The 20,194-nt window shown below is 40.4% G+C and overlaps 1 protein-coding gene across 2 annotated transcripts in view; it reads right to left on the reverse strand.

Annotated features, from left to right (window-relative positions):
- Positions 1–20,194, reverse strand: part of ITFG1 (integrin alpha FG-GAP repeat containing 1) — a 196,656-nt gene that overhangs the window by 91,118 nt on the left and 85,344 nt on the right. For both annotated transcript variants that reach the window (XM_067550493.1, XM_067550483.1), the window contains one exon: positions 17,005–17,177. In XM_067550493.1, coding sequence (XP_067406594.1) covers positions 17,005–17,177 — 173 coding nt within the window. The remainder of the gene's footprint in view (positions 1–17,004; positions 17,178–20,194) is intronic.

Here is a 20,194-nt window from a genome sequence, read left to right on the forward strand (position 1 = left end):
GCACCCCTCTCATACAGGGCATTTGAAATGAGCTTTTTTAATCCTCTCTAAAGCAGAGTAAAGTGCCCCTAGCTTACCATCTCTGCAAGGGCACAACGAGCCAACCCTTCTGGGATGTGCAGAATGGAGTGAGGGTCTGTCTTACCCTTGTGCACAGCAAGGGGAGTTTTTTTATACATTGCTGCATTTCTTTCATTTCCCTGGGTATGCTAACAATGGCAACGTTGTGCATTTCTTTTCATTCTGTAGACACCTCGGCCTTGGCCCCGCCCGCTCAAACTACTGCGGAAAGACTATCATAGAATAGGAAGAGGGGAAAAAACCAAGAGACAACATGTTTGGCGAGCTCATGAACGCCTTTGCGGCCGCAGACACAGCTCCGAGCGTGGCAGATGACCATGTCCCAGAACATGGACATGGACAGGGAGAGTTGAAGAGCGATGCAGGAGCATGATCGCAGCACCACACATGAGATGCTGCGAATCATGCGCGACCAAGCAGACATGCTCCGGCAGCTTGTGGAACTTCAGGAGGAGCAGCGGTCAGACAGAGTCCCGCTGAAGCCCCTCCATCACATTCCTTAGTCTATGGCTTTGCTGCCCTCCCCCTCTCTCACTCCCTAGCAGTCTCGGAGGAGAATGGCCAGGCTGCAGTATGTGGTGCACTCCACCCCGGTGGAGGCGAGTAGAAAGCAGCGGCGGCCCTGCTAACAGCTGGCCTGCAAGCAACCACACTACCATTTGAGACTGTGAATGAACACTAGCCCCCCACCGACCTGAATGTTCATAAATAAAAGTTTGCATAGTTTCAACACGTTTCTTTATTAAATCATATCTTGCTTAGGAAGGATTTGGAGGGCACTGACGTCCATGGTAGGGGGATTTTAAACAAAGGAACATAACATACAGGAACAGAAATCATTACTGCATCTCATTGCAGAACCTGGTTTTCAATGCTTCCCTAATGCAAAGCGCTACGTGGTTAGCTCTCAGAGTATTGCTGGCATCTGGCTGCTCATAACTGGCGGCCACTCTTTCTGCCTCCACAGCCCAACCCTGGGGGAACCTTTCCCCTTTCACTTCACACACATTATGAAGAACACAGCATGCAGATATCACTGAGGGGATGTTCTTTTCACTCATGTCCTGCCTAGGGAGGACACTTCTCCATCTGGCCTTTAAATGCCCAAACGCACATTCAACAACCATTCTGCAACTTATGAGCCCTGTTATTAAAATGCTCCTTGTCCCTGTCAAGGTGCCCGGTGTACAGCTTCATTAGCCAAGAGAGCAAGGGGTAAGCAGGATCTCCCAGGATCACTATTGGCATTTCAACACCCCTGATGTTAATTTTTCGGTCTGGGAAGAAAGCGCTCTCCTCCTGCATGTTAGAGAACAGCCCCAAGTTCCGAAATATGATGCATCATGCACTTTTGCAGACCACCCCACATAGATATCTGTAAAACGACCCCTGTGATCCACAAGGGCCTGCAGAACCATGGAAAAGTACCCCTTGCAGTTTATGTACTCGGTCCAGAGGTGTGCAGGCACTAAGATAGGGATGTGCATGCCATCAATGGCCCCCACGCAGTTTGGGAACTCCATCGCAGCAAACCCGTCCACTATATCCTGCATGTTTCCCAAAGCCACTAGCCTTCATAGCAGAAGTCCATTAATGGCCTTGCTCACTTGAATCACGGCAGCTCCCACTGTAGATTTACCGATGCCGAAGTGATTCCCAACCAAGCAGTAACAGTTGCGGGTTGCCAGCTTCCACAGAGCGATGGCCACTCGCTTCTCCACCGTCAGAGCTTGTCTCAAGCAAGTATTCACACGCTTCAGGGACGGAGCCAGGTCTAAATAAAGTTCAAGGAAAGTGGCCTTTCACATGACCAGTGGTGCAAAATTTTTTTATCATCCCACAGCTGCATAACGATGCAGTCCCACCAATCTGTGCTTGCTTCCTGGGACCAGAACTGGCGCTCCACGGACTGCAGATGATACATTACAGCCTAAAGCAATCAGGAATTGTTCCACTCGATGGCTTGTAGCAGGGCATAGCGGTTGCCTGTGCTTTGGGTTCTCGCTCTTCTTTGAAAATACTCCATGATAAGCCAAGATGTATTTGTGATACTCACAATAATAGCGCAGAGTTGAGCTGGCTCCAGGTCTCCGCAGCAATGGAGAGCGCGCAGCATAAACAAACAGCGTGAAAACTGTTTGTTTGGGAGAAGAAGGGAGGGGGAAGGAGAATTGCATCATCGGATGATGAATCTCATTCCAACAGCCATCGCTGCTAGTTGCACTATGGGATGGCTACCCACAGTGCACTGCTTTGACTTCCGAAAAAATTGGGGCGAGTGTGGACGCATGAGCCCGGCTGAAGGAGTGTGGTGTGGACACGCTCCAGTGACTTCTAAAAATCGGCGGGTGAAAGTCGACTGTAAGTTAGTCAGCTTCACTCTGCAGTATAGACATACCCTTAGAAATGTAGGACTGGAAGGGACCCCAATCAATATGCTCTCCAGCTTGACTGTGAACCATTGATAACTACGGAGTATGCTTTTCCAACCAGTCTATTTATGAGAAGGTCATGTGAGACAGTATCAAAAGCCTTACTAAAGTCAAGATATATCACATCTACTGCTTCTCCACTATCCAAAAGGCTTGTTACCCTGTCGAAGAAAGATATTAGGTTGGTTTGATATGATTTGTTCTTGACAAATCCCTGTTGACTGTTACTTATCCCTTTATCATCTGCGGGTGCTTACAAACTGATTAGTTATGTGCTTCATTATCTTTTTGGGTACCAAAGTTAAGATGACTGGTCTATAAGTCCTTGGATTGTCCTTCTTTGCCTTTTTCATAGGTACCATATTTGCCCTTTTCCAGTCCTCTGTGATTATCCCGTCCTCCACGAATTCTCAAAAATAACTGCTAATAGCTCAGAGATCTCTTCAGCCAGTCTCTGAAGTATTCTGAAGAATTGGTTTGCAAAGGCAGTAATGTAGAGTGCAGGGATGTCTACTCATTTTTTTTAGTTACAAAACCCTCGGCACATGTCATAAGATCATGTCTAGACATCTTGTAATAGCAAACAAAATTACATTATATGCTGACTTCTGATTGTTTATCTTCTATCATCTAATTTTCATCTTGGTTCTTATTATCATTGACATTCAATATTATATCTGACTGTAAGATGAATTATCAAATTTAAAAATTTATTATTTTACCATGTAGTCTATAGTAATGAAAAAAAAGCAAAGGTGACCCATCCCTGGGATGAGAAAAGCATCCACGACTGATCCCGGGCTGTGATTCTGCCTCTACCTGCGCCCTGGTGCGTCCCTTGACTAGCCAGTCATCAAGGTAAGGATAGACTTGTACCTTCTGCAGTAACGTGGTGACTACTGACATGTACTTGGTGAATACGTGAGGGGCTGCAGACAGGCCAAAAGGTAGGATTGTGAACTGGTAGTGGGTCTGATTGACTACAATTAGGAGAAACCTCCTGTGACTTGGGAAGATGGCTACATGGAAGTACGTGTCCTTCAAATTGAGGGTGGCAAACCAATCCCCCAAATCCAAAGAGGGAATAATGGAGACCGAAGAGACCATGCGGAATCTCAGCTTCTTCATAGAATCATAGAAGATCAGAGTTGGAAGGGACCTCAGGAGGTCATCTAGTCCAACCCCCTGCTCAGAGCAGGACTAACCTCAGCTAAATCATCCCAGCCAGGGCTTTGTCAAGCCGCAATTTAAAAACCTCTAAAGATGGCGATTCCATCACTTCCCTAGGTAACCCATTCCAGTGCTTCACCACCCTCATAGTAAAAAACTTTTTCCTAATATTCAACCTAGACCCCCTCTACTGCAACTTGAAACCATTGCTCCTTGTTCTGTCATCTACTACCATTGAGAACAGCCTAGCTCCATCCTCCCTGGAACCCCCTTTCAGGTAGTTAAAGGCTGTTATCAAATCCCCCCTCATTCTTCTCTCTTGCAGACTAAACAAGCCTAGTTCTCTCAGCCTCTCCTCATAAGTCTTGTGCTCCAGCCCCCTAATCATTTTTGTTGCCCTCCGCTGAACTCTCTCCAACTTGTCCATATCCTTTTTGTAGTGGGGACCCCAAAACTGGACACAATACTCCAAATGCGGCCTCACCAATGCGAATACAGGGGAATAATCACTTCCCTCAATCTGCTGGCAATGTTCCTCCTAATGCAGCCTAATATGCTATGAGCCTTCTTGGCAACCAGGGCACACTGCTGACTCATATCCAGCTTCTTATTCACTGTTACTCCCAGGTCCTTTTCTGCAGAACTGCTGCCTAGCGCATTGGGCCCCAGTCTCTAGCTGTGCATGGGATTCTTCCATCCGGAGTGCAGGATTCTACACTTGTCCTTATTGAACCTCATCAGATTTCTTTTGGCTCAATCCTCCAGTTTGTCTAGGTCCCTCTGTATCCTATCCCTACCTTCCAGGGTATCTACCACTCCCCCTAGTTTAGTGTCATCTGCAAACTTGTAGAAGGTGCAATCAACCCCATCCTCCAGATCATTAATGAAGATGTTGAACAAAACTGGCCCCAGCACCAACCCCTGGGGCACTCTGCTTGTGACCGGCTGCCAGCTAGACATCGAGCCATTGATCACTACCCGTTGAGCCCGATGATCTAGCCAGCTTTCTATACATTTTATAGTCCATTCATCCAACCCATGCTTCTTTAACTTGCTGGTAAGAATATTGTGGGAGGCTGTATCAAAAGCTTTGCTAAAGTCAAGGTATATCACGTCTACTGCTTTCCCCACATCCGCAGAGCCAGTCACCTCTTCTTAGAAGGCAATCAGGTTGGCCAGGCATGACTTTCCCTTGGTGAATCCGTGTTGACTGTTCCTGATCACCTTCCTCTCTTCCAAGTGCCTTAAAATGGATTCCTTGAGGACCTGCTTCATGATTTTTCTAGAGATTGAAGTGAGGCTGAACGGTCTGTAGTTCTCTGGATCCTCTTTCTTCCCTTTCCTGAAGATGGGCACTATATTTGCCTTTTTCTAATTATCATGGACATCCCCCAATTGCCGTGAGTTTTCAAAGATAATAGCCAATGGTTCTGAAATCTCATCAGCCAACTCCCTCAGCACTCTCGGATGCATTGCATCTGGCCCCATGGACTTGTGTATGTCCAATCTTTCTAAATAGTCCTGAACCTGTTCCTTAAGCACTGCGGGATGTTCACCTCCTCCCCATTTTGTGCCACCCAGTGCAGTAGTCTGGGAGCTGACCTTGTCTGTGAAGACGGAGGCAAAAAAGGCATTGAGTACCTCAGCTTTCTCCACATCCTCTGTCACTAGGTTGCCTCCCACGTTATGTAAGGAGCCCACACTTTCCCTAATTTTCCTCTTGTTGGTAACATACCTGTAGAAACCCTTCTTGTTCCCCTTCACGTCCCTTGCTAGCTGCAACTCCAATTGTGCTTTGGCCTTCCTGATTTTATTGCTCCATGTTCGAGCAGGTTTTTTTTTTTTTTTTTTATAATCCTCCCTAATGTTCATGAATGTGTTGAGGTTTCGCAGGTTGAGGATAGGCCTGAGCCTGCTTTTGTCTTTCAGGATTTGGAAACATAGCGAATAAAATCCCCTGCCCCATAGCTATTGAGAAACCTCCTCCACCACTCCTATGATTATGAGAGCTTGCACCTATTATAGTAGAAGTTGCTTGTGAGAGGGGGTCCCTCAGGAGGCATGGGGAGGGTGGGGTTGGGTAGGAGGAAAGGAAGAAAATTGGAGTGACTCAGTGCCACCGTGCATAGTAGCCAGCCGTCTGACTTGATCTGGGCCTACACATGGTAGAAATTAGACAGGTGGTCCGAAAATAAAAGAGATGGTGTATCCAAGTCTACGATTGGTGCACTGTCCTCAGGTGCACACTCAAAAGTTTTGTTTGGGACTGGACAATTGTCTCACGGGTCCAGGTCCTTGATTGGAGGAAGGCTGAGGAGGCTTCCTCCTGTAATTTCTACCCCTCTTTCGATTATAGTCCTGCCTAGACTGATATTGATAAAACCCAAGGCAGGGAATGAGGTTTGAAATGCCTCCTTTGTGGCACTCGACTGTGGAGGCCCAGTGACTTCAAGGAAGCCCAAGAGTCCTTAAGGTTGTTGAGTTTAGATTCCAACCGTTCGGAGAACAGAGCTGGTGGAAGGGGCATGGAACATAAGGAGGTGGGGTCCTTGTTAATATAGATTTACCTCCTAAACAAGCCCATTTAGTGGAGGGGTGTGCCACGAATCCCTTTGCTAATAAGCTTGCTGGAAAAATTTGTCCAACACCCTTAATTTAATCTTCTGGTGCTCAAGGGTTGCAGCAGCTCTTTTAGGGAGTTAGAACCTACAAGCATCTTGAGAAAAAGAAAAACAGGCTGCTGAAATAAATTACAGGTGAGATATAGCCAAGCAATAATCTGAGTGCATGAATCCACATAAGCGGGGAGAAAAAACACACAAACAAACCCAATATCCCTCCCTCTATATGTGCCTTGGTTTTTTTTTAGGATATCAGAAACAAATTAAATTATTTTCAGCAATTCCTGGGGTGATTAAATTTTAATCAAATTAATATGTTTTAAGATAATCAGCTGCTACACATGTATCAAAATATTTACCTTCACACAGTATCATTTTATAAAAATATATTCGATTAACACTGCTCTCCCGTCAGTTACACTGAAAGTGGTAGCAGATATATGCCTTTATTGTAACAATAGTTCCTAAGTAATGTTACTTAACAGAATGATTTATCTTTCTGGAGAGATCAAGATCCAGACTTACATATTGTAATACTTTTACACTGTCCTGAGGCAAGAAGTTGTAAATTATGTTAGCAGAGTTCCCAAGTGACCTACCATTTAGTCCTGGAGACTCACTCAGCTATTAGTGACTATTCAGAATTTGCTATGGTTTATTGAAACGAGGTACCTATATAATCCATTAAGTGATATACTAAGAAGAGGAAACTCAGTCTATGTTGTGCTGCGTATTCTAAACAGTCTTATGTCTAGAACAGAGGTCTTCAATCTCTGGGGTGCATCTTGCTAGGGAGGTACGGAGGAACGTGCAGGGAGCGTCACAGCAGCCCCACTCTGCCTCATGCTCTGCTCCAGGCCTGGCTGCAGCCTCAGCACTCAGCAGAGGCCTCGGCTCTCAGCCCCGGGCTCCCACACCCAGCCAGGGTTCCTGACCTTGCTGCCCCCCATACCTGGCCACAGCACCCGGTGCCCCAGCGGCACCAGAGCCCAACCTCAGATCCCTGCCCCCAGTGCCTGGCCCCGGCTCGACGCAGCACTCAGCCTCAGGCCCAGTAGCAGCTGGCGGCCACAGAGACCAGCCTCAGCCCCCCTAATCACAGCATCCAGCCCCTGGCTGCAACGCTCAGCCTTGGGCCCCTCCCAGACGTGACGTCCACCCCCAGTCTTGGGGCCCAGCCCCTGCCTCGCCTACGGCCTCAGTGCCTGGCTCCTGGCCACCGGGGCCCCCGAAGACAGCCTCGGCCCCAACCACAGTCCCCCGACTGTGACCTGGCTCCCAGCACAGACAGGGGTAAGGGGGATGTTGGGGTCAAAAGTTTGAGGACCACTGGTCTAGAATGGTTTGATGACAATTATGCTAACCCTATCCTACACAAAATGCATAAAGTTTGTGAGATTAAGTTTTAAAAAATTTAATTTGCTTAACATTTTCTTTAAGCTTTTAAAAGGCAAAATGCTCACATGTAGAAAGGTCTGCCCGGCACACAATATGTTTTTATTGAGAGGTTTTTCCTTTACTCATGTTGTCTTTTTCATAGAAAGCCTATAAGAAGAGAATAGAAGAGACAGTACAGCATCACTGAGCTCTAATGCAGAGCTAGACCCTGAGACTGACACAGTGGGAACTAGGGGAGAAAGAAGAAGCAAGATTTTAAATGTAAAGCACCATTTTGTCTCAGGGAGAATGTCTATTCTTGACTACCTGCTACAAGGACTGATGCTGGCATGGCACACCAATACCTGTGTTTCAGCCTCCACATATTGATACCCAAGCGTAAAATAGGCTCAAATGCTGGATGTGGAAACAGTAACAATACTACTATAGTTTGTAGTATGCATAGATAAAAAGTTAGATTAAGTTAAGTAACACTAAAGGAAGGAAAAAATATATAGCATTTATGGATCTGTAGCATATACAACATTTGAACAGAACTCCCAAACAAAATGATTTTGTATTCACCCAAAATCTTAAAATAGGTGCAATGAAATTTCATGAACATGGCATTGACATTTTGGAACTATGTTCAGAAAACATTTAACAAATGTTTAAAGAACCAATACTGCATTTTCCATCATAACCACTGACTTTTTAAAAAGGTATTCTATGAAAAACAAGCAGTACTAGCCAATGAGAAATTAGATAACTGCCCACACTAAAAGGGATAATTTCATTGGAATACTTCCTATTACATTTACTTAGGGGTCTAATTCATAGGTATTCTTCCTTTACAGCCTAACTGTTCTGACCTAGGGTAAGTAAAACATCTCTCGTCAGTACTGCAAGATTGGGTAAATGTAAACATTTTTAGAAATGCTTTAATTTTAATAATTCTTCCATATTTAGGATTTTGCATCATTCACTGAATGACATTTGAAACAAAAAGGCTTCCTTCTTGTGTGGGACAGTGGGGGATAACAGAAAAGTAGCACTGATTGGCAAGACAGGAGTGGGAGTTTCCCATTTGTTTCAAAAGGAGACTTGTCAGTACTTTACATTAATGGAGTATTTGACTATTCTGTGAGAAATTCTGTCATATTATAGAACTGGGACTTTAAAAAACAACAGCAACTTGATATTAAATCCTGATTAGAGTATGTAGCCCACTTTACTACATACACATTTGTAGGCTGAGGCCCTTCTGACAGATGGCGTGGGATATTACTTGGTTCCCAAAGGGAGAGGAAGTGACAGAATGCTATCATAGGGAATATAAGACTATTCATAACATTTCTTTTAAAATAGGTTTTGGCCTCTGTGTGCGCCACTGAGATACTGAAATACTGTCATTGTACAATGATTTACTAGATTCACACTGCAGGAAACTCATTGGACTAATTAACATTTATCTTTGTATGCAAAACACATCTTTAGAACTAAGAACAATGAACTATGCATACACAAAGAATAATACTATTAAGACAGACATTTAAAACAATTAAAACCTAATATTTTACAAATAATTTTTCATGGAATAGTTAATTTATAACTAATCTATTTTTTCCCAAATTCTGTTAGAGCTGCAAAGTAAAATGCTTACTGTGCAATAAAGATTTTATTACATTTATTATAAATTGTGTATTACAGACTTCAATAATATTAAAAAATTCAATAATAATTTTTCAGGAGAAAATTGGATGGCAAATTTCTATTCTTAGTAGCAACTTCAAAGAAAAAAATAATTGCCGCAGGAGATTGATTAAAGACTGAACAACCTTCAGTAAACTGCAAATATAAATTGGTTTGGTTGCTAAAGGCCTCTATCCATTTTTATATGTTAATAAATTAAATATGCAGGATTTCACTGATTCACATAGAAAACTTGGATTAAAAGTTACTCACTTACATTTAGGCAGGTGTAAAGATTTGCACAGAACAATGAATGTTGGTAAAGATTCTTTTGATCTCTGAAAGACATTCTGTAAACTATTCAGGGGAAACTGGCATTTTACTAAAAAAACATGCATCACTCCCTCGTATTACAAAAAACTCATCTTATTAGTTAATATGAGTAAAGAAAGGTTACTTACCAGCAGATGAGAGTAGCCACTGTGTATTCACACTTGTGGGATTACGTGCCCTAGTATCAAACTGAAGAACTGGTTTAAAAAGCTCTCTTGGGGGGTGTACAAGAGATTTCATGTGACAGTGACACTGTCTTAATGTATATAAGGAAGTGAACTCCCAGACACTTTGGTTTCTTCTAAACCACAGAGTCCCCATGTTTATACAGAACTCTGAGGCAGAAGGGAAGATAGGCAGGTAGCGTATATGCACAGATGCTATTCTTGAAGAGCAACAGTTACTGATAGGTAACCTCTGTTCTTTGATGGACTCTGTGCATTCCTGCTTGTGGGAGATTTACAAGCAGTGCTCCACCAGGTACACTGCACCACTCTCCCAAACAGTGTATTGTAGCATAATGCTAAATCCAAGGAGTAAAATCTGGTAAAAGTGTGCACTGAACTCCAAATTGCTGCTTTATATTTCTCTGATATGGGAACCAGCATAAGGCATGCCACTGATACTATGATGGCTCTTATGGAGTAGGTCTTGAAACCATGAGATACTGGTTTCCTATTTAAGAGGTATCAATGTCCTAAACATTCTTCTAACACAGCATGAAAGTTTCTGGTAATGGGTTTTCTCTGGTATCTCTTCTTATATGCTAAAAAATAATTTATTTCTTTTTGCCTGGAAAAAAATCCAAACTCTTTAGAAAAAGTAAGTACCCTCTTCACATCTAGAAATGGATTTTCCCTGAATGAATGGGGCTTGCAAAAGAACGTAAGGAAGAAATATATTGAGATAGGTGGAAATATCAGACCATCTTAGGCAGGAAGCTGGGATGGAGTCTTCATAGTGGCTTTGTCCTTGTGGACCATAGTATAAAATGGAGTGGCCATCAAACCACTAAGCTCACTCAGCAATTACATCTGCTAGGAGGATATCAGGAAGACCATTTAATCAATAAATGCTCATGAGAGGCTTGAGCAAGAGGCTTGTAAGTATGGCTGTATCAACTTTATTAAGATAAGATTTACGACCCATGAAAGCAGGGGCTCCCTCACTGGGGGAAATACATTTACGATGTTGGTAAGGAACTTCAAGGTTGTAGAGAGGGGAGAAGATAAGCTTGCCCTTAACGTAATTGTGATGAGCAAATATTTTTGACATATAAACCTTTAGAAAGGCTAAGGCGAAGTCCTGAGATTTAAGGAACAGAAGGTACTATAGGACTTTAGAAACCACAGCTCAAGATAGAGTGAGCCCTTTACCACTTCCCAAGATAGTTAATAGTACACATTTTGTTTACTGTATTTTAGGGTGGACCCCTTCCTGATTTGTAAGAGGAAGGCTCAAATACTCCAAGATCAGAAACTGTCTACATCAGTCAGAAAATCATCCTTTATGCTGTAAGGTGGAGAGCAGGAGCGTAGCCAGACGTGATCTTCTGGCAGGGCCTGTGGCTGACAAGGGTGAACCGGCAGAAAAATCTGAACTTCCTGCTTCCCGCCACATTGGAGCTATTAGTGAAGTGTTTGCTCCATTCAATCTGATCTTCCATATGACCTGGGTATGAGGGGAATGGGAGGAAGGGTATATAGAAAATGTTAGCTCTGGTCCAGCAGAAATGCATCTGAGAAAGATCTTTTGGTCTTCTTGTGCAGCACACTTGGCATTTAGTGTTTTGTTCAGATATGAAGAAGTCTATTACTGGGCTGGCCCCAACTGTAAAATACTGCACTGGTTAATGATGGCTTCATAGACCACTCATGCTGCTCCTGAGACCCCAGTTGAGCAATTTTACTTTCATGTTTTTCTCCCTTGCAAGGTGAAGGGTTAATGGGTGGATTTGGTTTTGGATGCACCATATTCTCTTGCCTCTTGGGATAAAAGATGGGAATATACTCCTCCTGGCCATACCATTTTCTTTAAGCACCTGTACTAAATGATGCTGCAGAGATAAGTGAAAGGTTACAAGGTCCCACCACACTGCCTTGAGACCTAGTATGTTGATATGGAGTCTGGACTCCTAGGTGTTCTATAGGCTGTGTACTTGGAAGTCTTGGCAGAGGGCAGTGACTATCAAGTGCATAGTAATCAGTCACTTAGTGCTTCACGGGTCTCATGTTCAGATGAGCAAATGTGTGACGTATGTGACAAATGAGCAAGTGTGACATAGGATGATGAGGCCATCAGGTCTACTAGTCTTAGGAAAAAATCTGTTGTCTGTACCAACTTTATCCTGAAAGTTGTTGGAGAGGTTCTAACTTTGGGGGGAAAGGGATGAAGAAAAAACAAAACAAAATCTCTCTCTTTTGGATGAAAAGCTCTGGCCTGAATCTAGGGCTGCTATAGTGAAGGTGATTTTTTGTGTGGGATGAAGCAAGGATTTCTGCCAATTGATTATCAGTTCCAAATACTAGATGAGGTTGCACATGTATTGGATCACTGAGGTGAAGGAAGGCTCTTAAGGGCCATCTCTCAGCAGGACTTCACCTCAGTGATCCAATATCTCGCCTGATGCATCCCAGGATTGCATTAGCCTTTTTATGATAGCCACATCACACTGGTGGCTCAGTCATCCTGTGATCAACCAATACATCCAGGTCTTTCTCCTCTTCTATCACTTAAAACTGATACATCTCCAGCTTATAGCAAAAAATCTCATTGTTAATCCCTAAATGCATGATCTTGATGTATTAAAATTAATCCCATTTCTATTACTCCAGTTTTCAAGATTGTCCAGGTCTTCTTGTATGATATTCTGGTCCTCCTTTGTATTGGCAATACTTGCCAACTTTTTGTCATCCACAAATTTAATTATCACACTCCCACTTTTTGTGGGAAAGTCAGTAATAAAAATGTTAAATAAGACTGGTCCCAAAATTGATCCCTGAGGAACTCCACTAGATACCTCTCTTCAGCATAACAGTTCACCTTTCTGTATCTGGAATTAGGGATAATTATCGACACTGAACTATCAGATACTACTCTATTTTCAAGAAATCATTAAGCTAGAGAAAGGGAAGTTCCAGCCTAAGGATATGAAGGAAAGTTCTGTTTATATTGTGTGGCTGCAGCAAAGGAACTGAGGTATTTGGGGTGTGTGCTCCTTTACATAGCTTAGGGGGATGACATCATCCTCATGTGAGATCTGCTGTACATCACAATGGAGACAACTTTTCAAGGGCTGCTCAACCTAGAGGCGCCATATCCTACAACTGGGAATGCACAGAGGCCTTCAAAGAACAATCTATGATTAATTATATTGCAGTACAAAAAATATGGTTACTATGAAGATGGGAAAATGTCCATGATAAATAAAAAACAATGTATTTTTTCCATACATTTCAGATTATTTTTTTATCTTCCTGACAAAGAAGGCTTACTACAGGAGAAAATGTCTTTCCTGCAAATCTGTTGCCATTGGAGATTGGATTTCAATACAGCCTTTTCAACAGAGCCTCAAGGGATCTGTGGTAAGGAAACCGACGTTACCTTTCTTTCTGCAGGAAAAAAATATGTTGCTATATTTTAATGAACTTGACCTACTGATTTGCATTGTCTGACAAATGCTATATTACACTACAGCATACTACACTATGGCATTAAGGTATAATTCATTATAGCCTACTATATGAAAATACTGCATGCAAATTATGTCTTTACAATATTTTAGTTGCCCTATGCTTATAAAATGTACTTAAAAATTTAAATACACATAGGTTAATATAATAGAAGAGAATCAGCACTATTTGAGTCATGGTCTAAGGGCCTGATCCTCTAACTTTAACCCTATCCTCCTGTGCATCATGTCAAAAATTAGACCTTAAGCTCTTCATAGTAAGGACATTTTCTTTCAGTTTGTCTTGCAATGCACTTAGCAAACTTTTGGGCACTGTAATAATAATCCTGCTCAACTGGCATCAGTTAAGAGTTCATTGGAAATTTTTTTTTAATGGGTAAAAATTTACTTTCTGCTAATGTTCCCAGAAATGGCTGAACCATTTTAGCTGAAATAAAAAAATAAAATAAAAAAAATAGCCTGAGGCTGGCATGGACTTTGCCAGATTTAAAGCCAAGCCAGGAAAAGTAATAAACAACTGAAAGTAGAATTGAGTGAAATTTTTCCAGTGAAACTTTTTTTTGCCAAAACCTATAGATTTGGGTGTACCAAAAACATTAAGCAAATCCATGCCTATTTCACTGAACTGTTTCTGTAAAAAAAGAAAAAAATACACACACCAAAAAAAAAAAAAAAAAAAAAAAAAAAAAATTCCCAAAAACCCACCACACACAAAAATTGAAATGTGTTCTTGATATTTTTTAAATGAAATGTTTACTTTTTAAAATTTGAAACTACTTTTCATTTTGAAATTTACTTCATTTTATTTTTAATAAAAGGTTAAAAAAAATCTCAAAAAAATGAAATGTTTCATTTTGGGTGAAACAAAACATTTTGTTTGATCTGAAATGAATTCCCCCCCCCCCCACTTTTGGTAAGGGGAACAAACTGAAAAAGGAGTTATTCATATAGCTCTACATAAAACAATGTCTTATAATGGAAGAATCAGGCAGCTATGCTACCACCTATAATTATAATTGAGTACCCTTTGAAATTACAATTGGTGAGCACAACTTTCAAATTTGGTAGACAATAAAACGGGTGAATTTTAAAAATAGACCCTACTTAAAATACTAGTATCCTACTGGTCCTTGCAGCAGGCTGATAGGATACTAAATATAGTTTAACACGATAGACTTTCAATCACATGCATTTTAAAAATTCCTTTTAATATGGATTAGATTTCGTGACTATCTCAGTAATCTGCTTTCATGGAGCTTTTTAAAATGTGGATTGTGGGGATTTTTCAAAGTATTACAGGGACTTTGAGATGCTTTTTTCTTTCGGTACTATAACAGCACAGAGAACTAAGAAACAGTGTGTATTATATTACAAACACATTTTAGAAAGTGATGACACAGTAGATGTATTTGGAAAGCAGTTTGGGAAGGAAGGATTTTTGTATCACCTGACTGAAGTGGTTGAAGAGATAGACTATAGGAGGATAATGGAGATTAACACTGCTGTGTGAGCACAGCATTTTTGTGTCTCTTTCTGGCTATATACCTGCATCTACTTTATGCTGTAAAGAGCTATTGAGTGTCTGGAATTAATTGATTCTTGCTTCCTGTTTCTCTCTAACCTTTTTGTTGTGTGATAAAATATATAGTAATTAGATAGAGTTATGTGTTTTATGCATTAAAACTTACTATTAAATCCTCATGCACATCTATATAAGAAGTATATATATACACTAAGTACAACAACTGTATTAGAACACAAGTGACTGGGCATAATGTCTTCTGGAGTAGTGTGTGCCAGGTCTGGTTTCTTCAAAATCCAATGAATTGGGCTCTTCTAAATAATACATGCATGTTACTATGGCTATGTGGGTCATATTGGGACAGCATTCTTGTGACAAAGATATTGAGCAGAGAAGTGTGTGACAGCCACCATAAAATGTATTTACAGTTTTTTGCATTAAAATTAAATGGGTCAACAACTTGCCTAAGGGGGAGGCACACACCGACTGCCTGAACAGAAAGGGGCTTTGTCAATTTGCTACTAGCGATGTCAAAATAGAAAGGGAGACTATTCGAAGGAAAACCAGAAGGAATATTTTCTGATCAAAGGCCAGTTCATCTCCCAGAATTCCAAGCAGATGAAGCTATGAAAGGGAATTTCTGGTTGTTTGAGGAAGCAACCGTTGAAGTGGGCTCAAAGGCCTTCAGAGAGCTTTAATTGATCTGCACTAAAATCTAACAGTACAGAATAGTGCTATAGTTTACCCTTGACCAGAATACGGATGAAATATCCAAATGAACAAATAAATATGAGCAACTTGCAAATACAAGTAATGGAGTCTTAAGAATATAGGAAGATATTTTGTTACAGCGCTAGACTCCTCACAGCCAACACAGGCAGGGCTGGGTAAAAAGCAAGGAAGTCTGTGTGGGACACTCCTCTCTACTCCCCCTGAATGGGGGCTAAGAGTTATGTGCCAACATAAGAAAAAAGAGACTTATCCATCATAGTGCCCCGGGCACTCCACTGGAAGAAATGGGCTGGGGGGAAGGGAAGAGGAGAGAAGCCACATCTGGAATTATGGAACAAATATGGGGCAGAGATTGAAAAGAGAAAGAAAAGAAAAAGAAAAATGACAAAGGATGATTGAGGAAGGAAGTAGAAGAAAATACGGAAAAGAAAGGAAGATAGTGAAAATAAGACAGTGAAGATACAGTCAGAATTAGGAAAGGCAAAAGTGTTTTTGAGAGAAAGGAAAGGTGAAAGAAGGGGAAATTACTGGGTTGTGAGATGGATTCAATATACAGACCAAGGACAAAGGCATCAAAGCTCATTACCAATGGAAACAAATGGCAGAAAAAAATAAGACTGCTGAACTTTGGAGAGTGGAAAATGAACTATACTTTCCACAAGTCATAATGAGAGTGAACTCATATTTAAATGACTGTTCAGGTGCTCACTGAGAATTGAGAATCAGGCAAGTGATGCAGACTGCAATGTGAGCAATTCATCAGGACTGAACAGGTACAAATTTAAGAAAAATTCGTAGGTATTCACAAATAAATAAATATATAAATAAATAAATAAATTCATACTCCCTGAGTTTCCCAATTTCCAGCTCCGCCTATAGTCAAATTATTTTTCCTGTTAAACGAAAAATAATCGTACTGCATTTATCGGAGAACATCTCTATTAATGTTAATTAAGCTTGGAACATACACAACTATTGACAATATAACAGATGCTTCTGAATCAACTGTTTATCCAAAGGTACAAGATCTCCTGGTAATCTAAAACATCAGAGCAAGAAGCCATTTTACACCCTCAACTTCCCTCTGCAGTTGTGCATGTTGAGTTGCATTCTGGGCCTTTGCAATTATGTATTTTACAATTTTCATGCAAAATTTAAACCTTTTACCAAGGAAAATGCTTAGTAAATATAAAATTAACTATTCACTTTATAAAGAAGAGCGAGGTAATCTAACATCAAAACAATTTCATATACATAGTTTTAATCAGTGGTGTAATTCTTAAAATTGCAATAACTGATATATGGATTTATGTTTCTATAATATTTTTACTTTTAGCTTCATAGATACTGTACCTTCCAGAAGTATTCCTTAATATGGCGAGAGCATCTGGGTAACCATCCATATTGTAATCTCCAATGTGAAGAGTGATTGGAAATGAAAGTTCATTTGAGGATTGATCGTTTTTATATGGTACAAAACCCCAGAGTGTATCCTTATTTCTAAAGTCCTGCAACACTGGTATCCACTGCAAAAGAAAAAAAAATGGCTAGGGTTAGAGATGTATGTTTTATTTGCTAAAGTATCTGATGCTATTACACAGATCATCATTTCACAGCTACTACTGTTTTTGCTGTTCTATAGCTCTTTTCCCAAAGAATTCAAAGCCCTTTGAACATTCCTGTGAAGGAGGTAATACACATAAGGATTACTTCATCTACCTCTGGAGTGTAACAAGGTAGCTGTTTGGCCTAATGAGGTACTAAGTCCCCTCCTGTGAGATATTAAAAACCCTCACAATTTCTACTGACGTCAAAGGGAATTGAGGACAGTCAGCATCTTAGAGGTTCAAGACCTAAAAGTACATAGCAGCACAATACATGAAAATTTAGGACAGAATTATTTCCATTATTGTTGCACCCACCATAAGCATTTGAAAGATTGTAAATTCTCTGGGACTGGGTATATGACTTATCTATGTTTATTACGGTCTGTAAAATTCTCTCTCTGTGTTATGTGGTCCACATCCACACCATATATATACCACCTATATGGCCCTGGGGAGGTGGTCACATGGGCCACAGCTGTGTGCTGATTGGGCCACAAGTGGCCCACAGGCCACAGGTTGAGAACCACTGATTACATGTTTATAATAATTAAGTCAACTGTAGTTCCAAAATCTGATATGAAGCCAAGTCACCAGGGTTAACGATCACACTCTAATGAAAAGTTCCATCGGATCTTTAATGTCCATAAGTCATTTTACTCTTCATCTGAAAGACAGTGCCTCCAGCAGAACAAAAGAATACCACCCTAATGGAGCTTTAAAACTACTACGTGCAGCATGTAGGTGTTTCTTAAAGATCTCTCATCTAAGTATTGACCTGGCTTTCCTAGTTTGATGAGTCATGATGAAATACGTGCACAAAAGAGCAGAATGGCCACAGGCCATAAATTAGACTGTTTCTCTTAAAATATATGGCCAGAAACTGGTCCATCACTTTGCCCTTTTAAACATCCCAAAAACTCATACAGACTGGTTTTATCAGTTGAAAATTTCCCTGGTGTTGGGGAATCCCAGATACTGTAGAGCCAGTATAGTTAGCTCAACATCACTTCACTCTTGCTGTAAAGGTTGTGCTGGAAGTGTGGCTGAGAGAAGGAAGCGTAACAGGAGTCCTGCTGCATGCCAGTTATCCCTAGATGCTGGAATGATCCCTTGGGGCTGTAGTTAGACAGATTCAAATTACAGCAGTTCTAAGATTAGGAGAAAACAAAGGTGATAGATGATTTTGTCTTGCTACCAGCACAACTCAATATGACCCAAGGATTAGACCCATGGTCTGAAATATTATTTTATTGTTTCCAAATGGAAAATGTTTGCATGTTATTTACCAAATTTGCACCATGATGGGGATATACAATACAATCGCCTAAATAAAAGGCTGAAAAAACAAAATGAAAATTGTTTAGCAGCCTCTATATACCAATTTGTTTTCACAAAGATTTCTTTGGTTATTGCAAGCTGCTAAACTTTTGAAAAGTCTAGGACAATGAATCTGAAAATGAGAAATAGACTGTGTCAATCTTAAGGGAATTACATGCATACACCAAAGGAATAACAGATTCCCCAACATTAATTTGTCAGACAGAAAATGTCAAGGTACTGTGGTTGCAAAATAGTATCTTAAGAAACCACTATTTGAGTAAGAACAATGAAGAACAATACCATTTTTACTTTACATGGCATCAGTCAGTCAAATAATCTTTATGGCAAAAACAAGTTTCTATAACTGTGAAATATCTATCATATACATTTTCTCATATCTGATAATGTAATTTTTGAGAAACTATGCAATTTATACTCATTGTAGCACCCCATTGAAAATAAACTGTTATGAGGAAATATGAATTATTATTCTGTTTTCACCCCCACAGGAATATTACTTCATAAACAGTAGCCTTATAACTGCAGGCTCTGCTTCCACTGGGTGCATATATTCTGTATTACAGAACACAAAAACTGAAAGTACTTTTTTATAATTCAGTAAAATGAGCCTATTGTTTTCTTCTGAAAATGATGACACATCAGATTATTATTAGTCTAATTATTTGCTATGTTAGCAGAAAATGGTCTAAGAATTTTTGGTGATCTATTTCATTACCGTAAGACTGACATACAGACTGATAGATGTAATGAGGACATTACAGTGCTACTTAAAATCTTCTGATTCTATGGTTTGTTTACAATGCAGGAAAAACACAGGAAGGTCTCAAAAAAGGAATGAGCATGCCTAAAAACAATACAAAACACAAAATCTAATGAGGCAGATAAAGAAAGATACTTATTTCTTCATTTTCTTAGTAAATTTCCACTATATGGCATCATTGGTACTATATTGTCCTAAAACAATTATACATTCAAACATTTTCAGTTCTTTATTTATATTTGTATTTTATATGCTTTAGTTTAATTTATTCTAGGCAGTGCATAAAATTTAGCTTTCAAATTCTCTAAGTATGTATTTTTAAAGGAGTAAACAGGAGAGAGATTTATTCCAAGAAAGTAAGTGGATTTACTTATATAGTATGCTCTATTTTCCTCTTTTGAGCAACTATTAATGGTAAAATGTCTATGGTAGATGACAAAACTGAACAGAAAGAAAGATTTGAAGATAATGAAAATTCCCAATTTTTTGTTTTTATTTTTTTTTATCATCTCTGTTTTCACCACCACTTTCATGACCTGTTTTCATGACCACTGAAACACAGGATTTCTGGTTTGAGAGAATGTTTTTTGTTTAGTTGTTCTCATTTGGAAAACAAACACATATTCCCAAATTTCTCATGAACTGAATTCCCTCAAAAGTTCACTTTGGAAACAGTGTTTCTGGAACAAAATATGCTCCCTGGGCTAAGGAGCTGCTGAATGAAATTGACACTCTTGTCAGTTTCACCACTGCTATTAGCTATGGAGGCAAGCAACACAGGTAGCCAGCTGGTCCAGGAGACTGGAAACCCTGAGTCCCTAGCCCTGGAAACTCA

The sequence above is a fragment of the Emydura macquarii genome, unplaced genomic scaffold (genome assembly GCF_026122565.2).
Source record: "Emydura macquarii macquarii isolate MOO-44397 ecotype Brisbane River unplaced genomic scaffold, CSIRO-AGI_Emac_v2 contig_295, whole genome shotgun sequence".
Classification (NCBI taxonomy): Eukaryota; Metazoa; Chordata; order Testudines; family Chelidae; genus Emydura; species Emydura macquarii.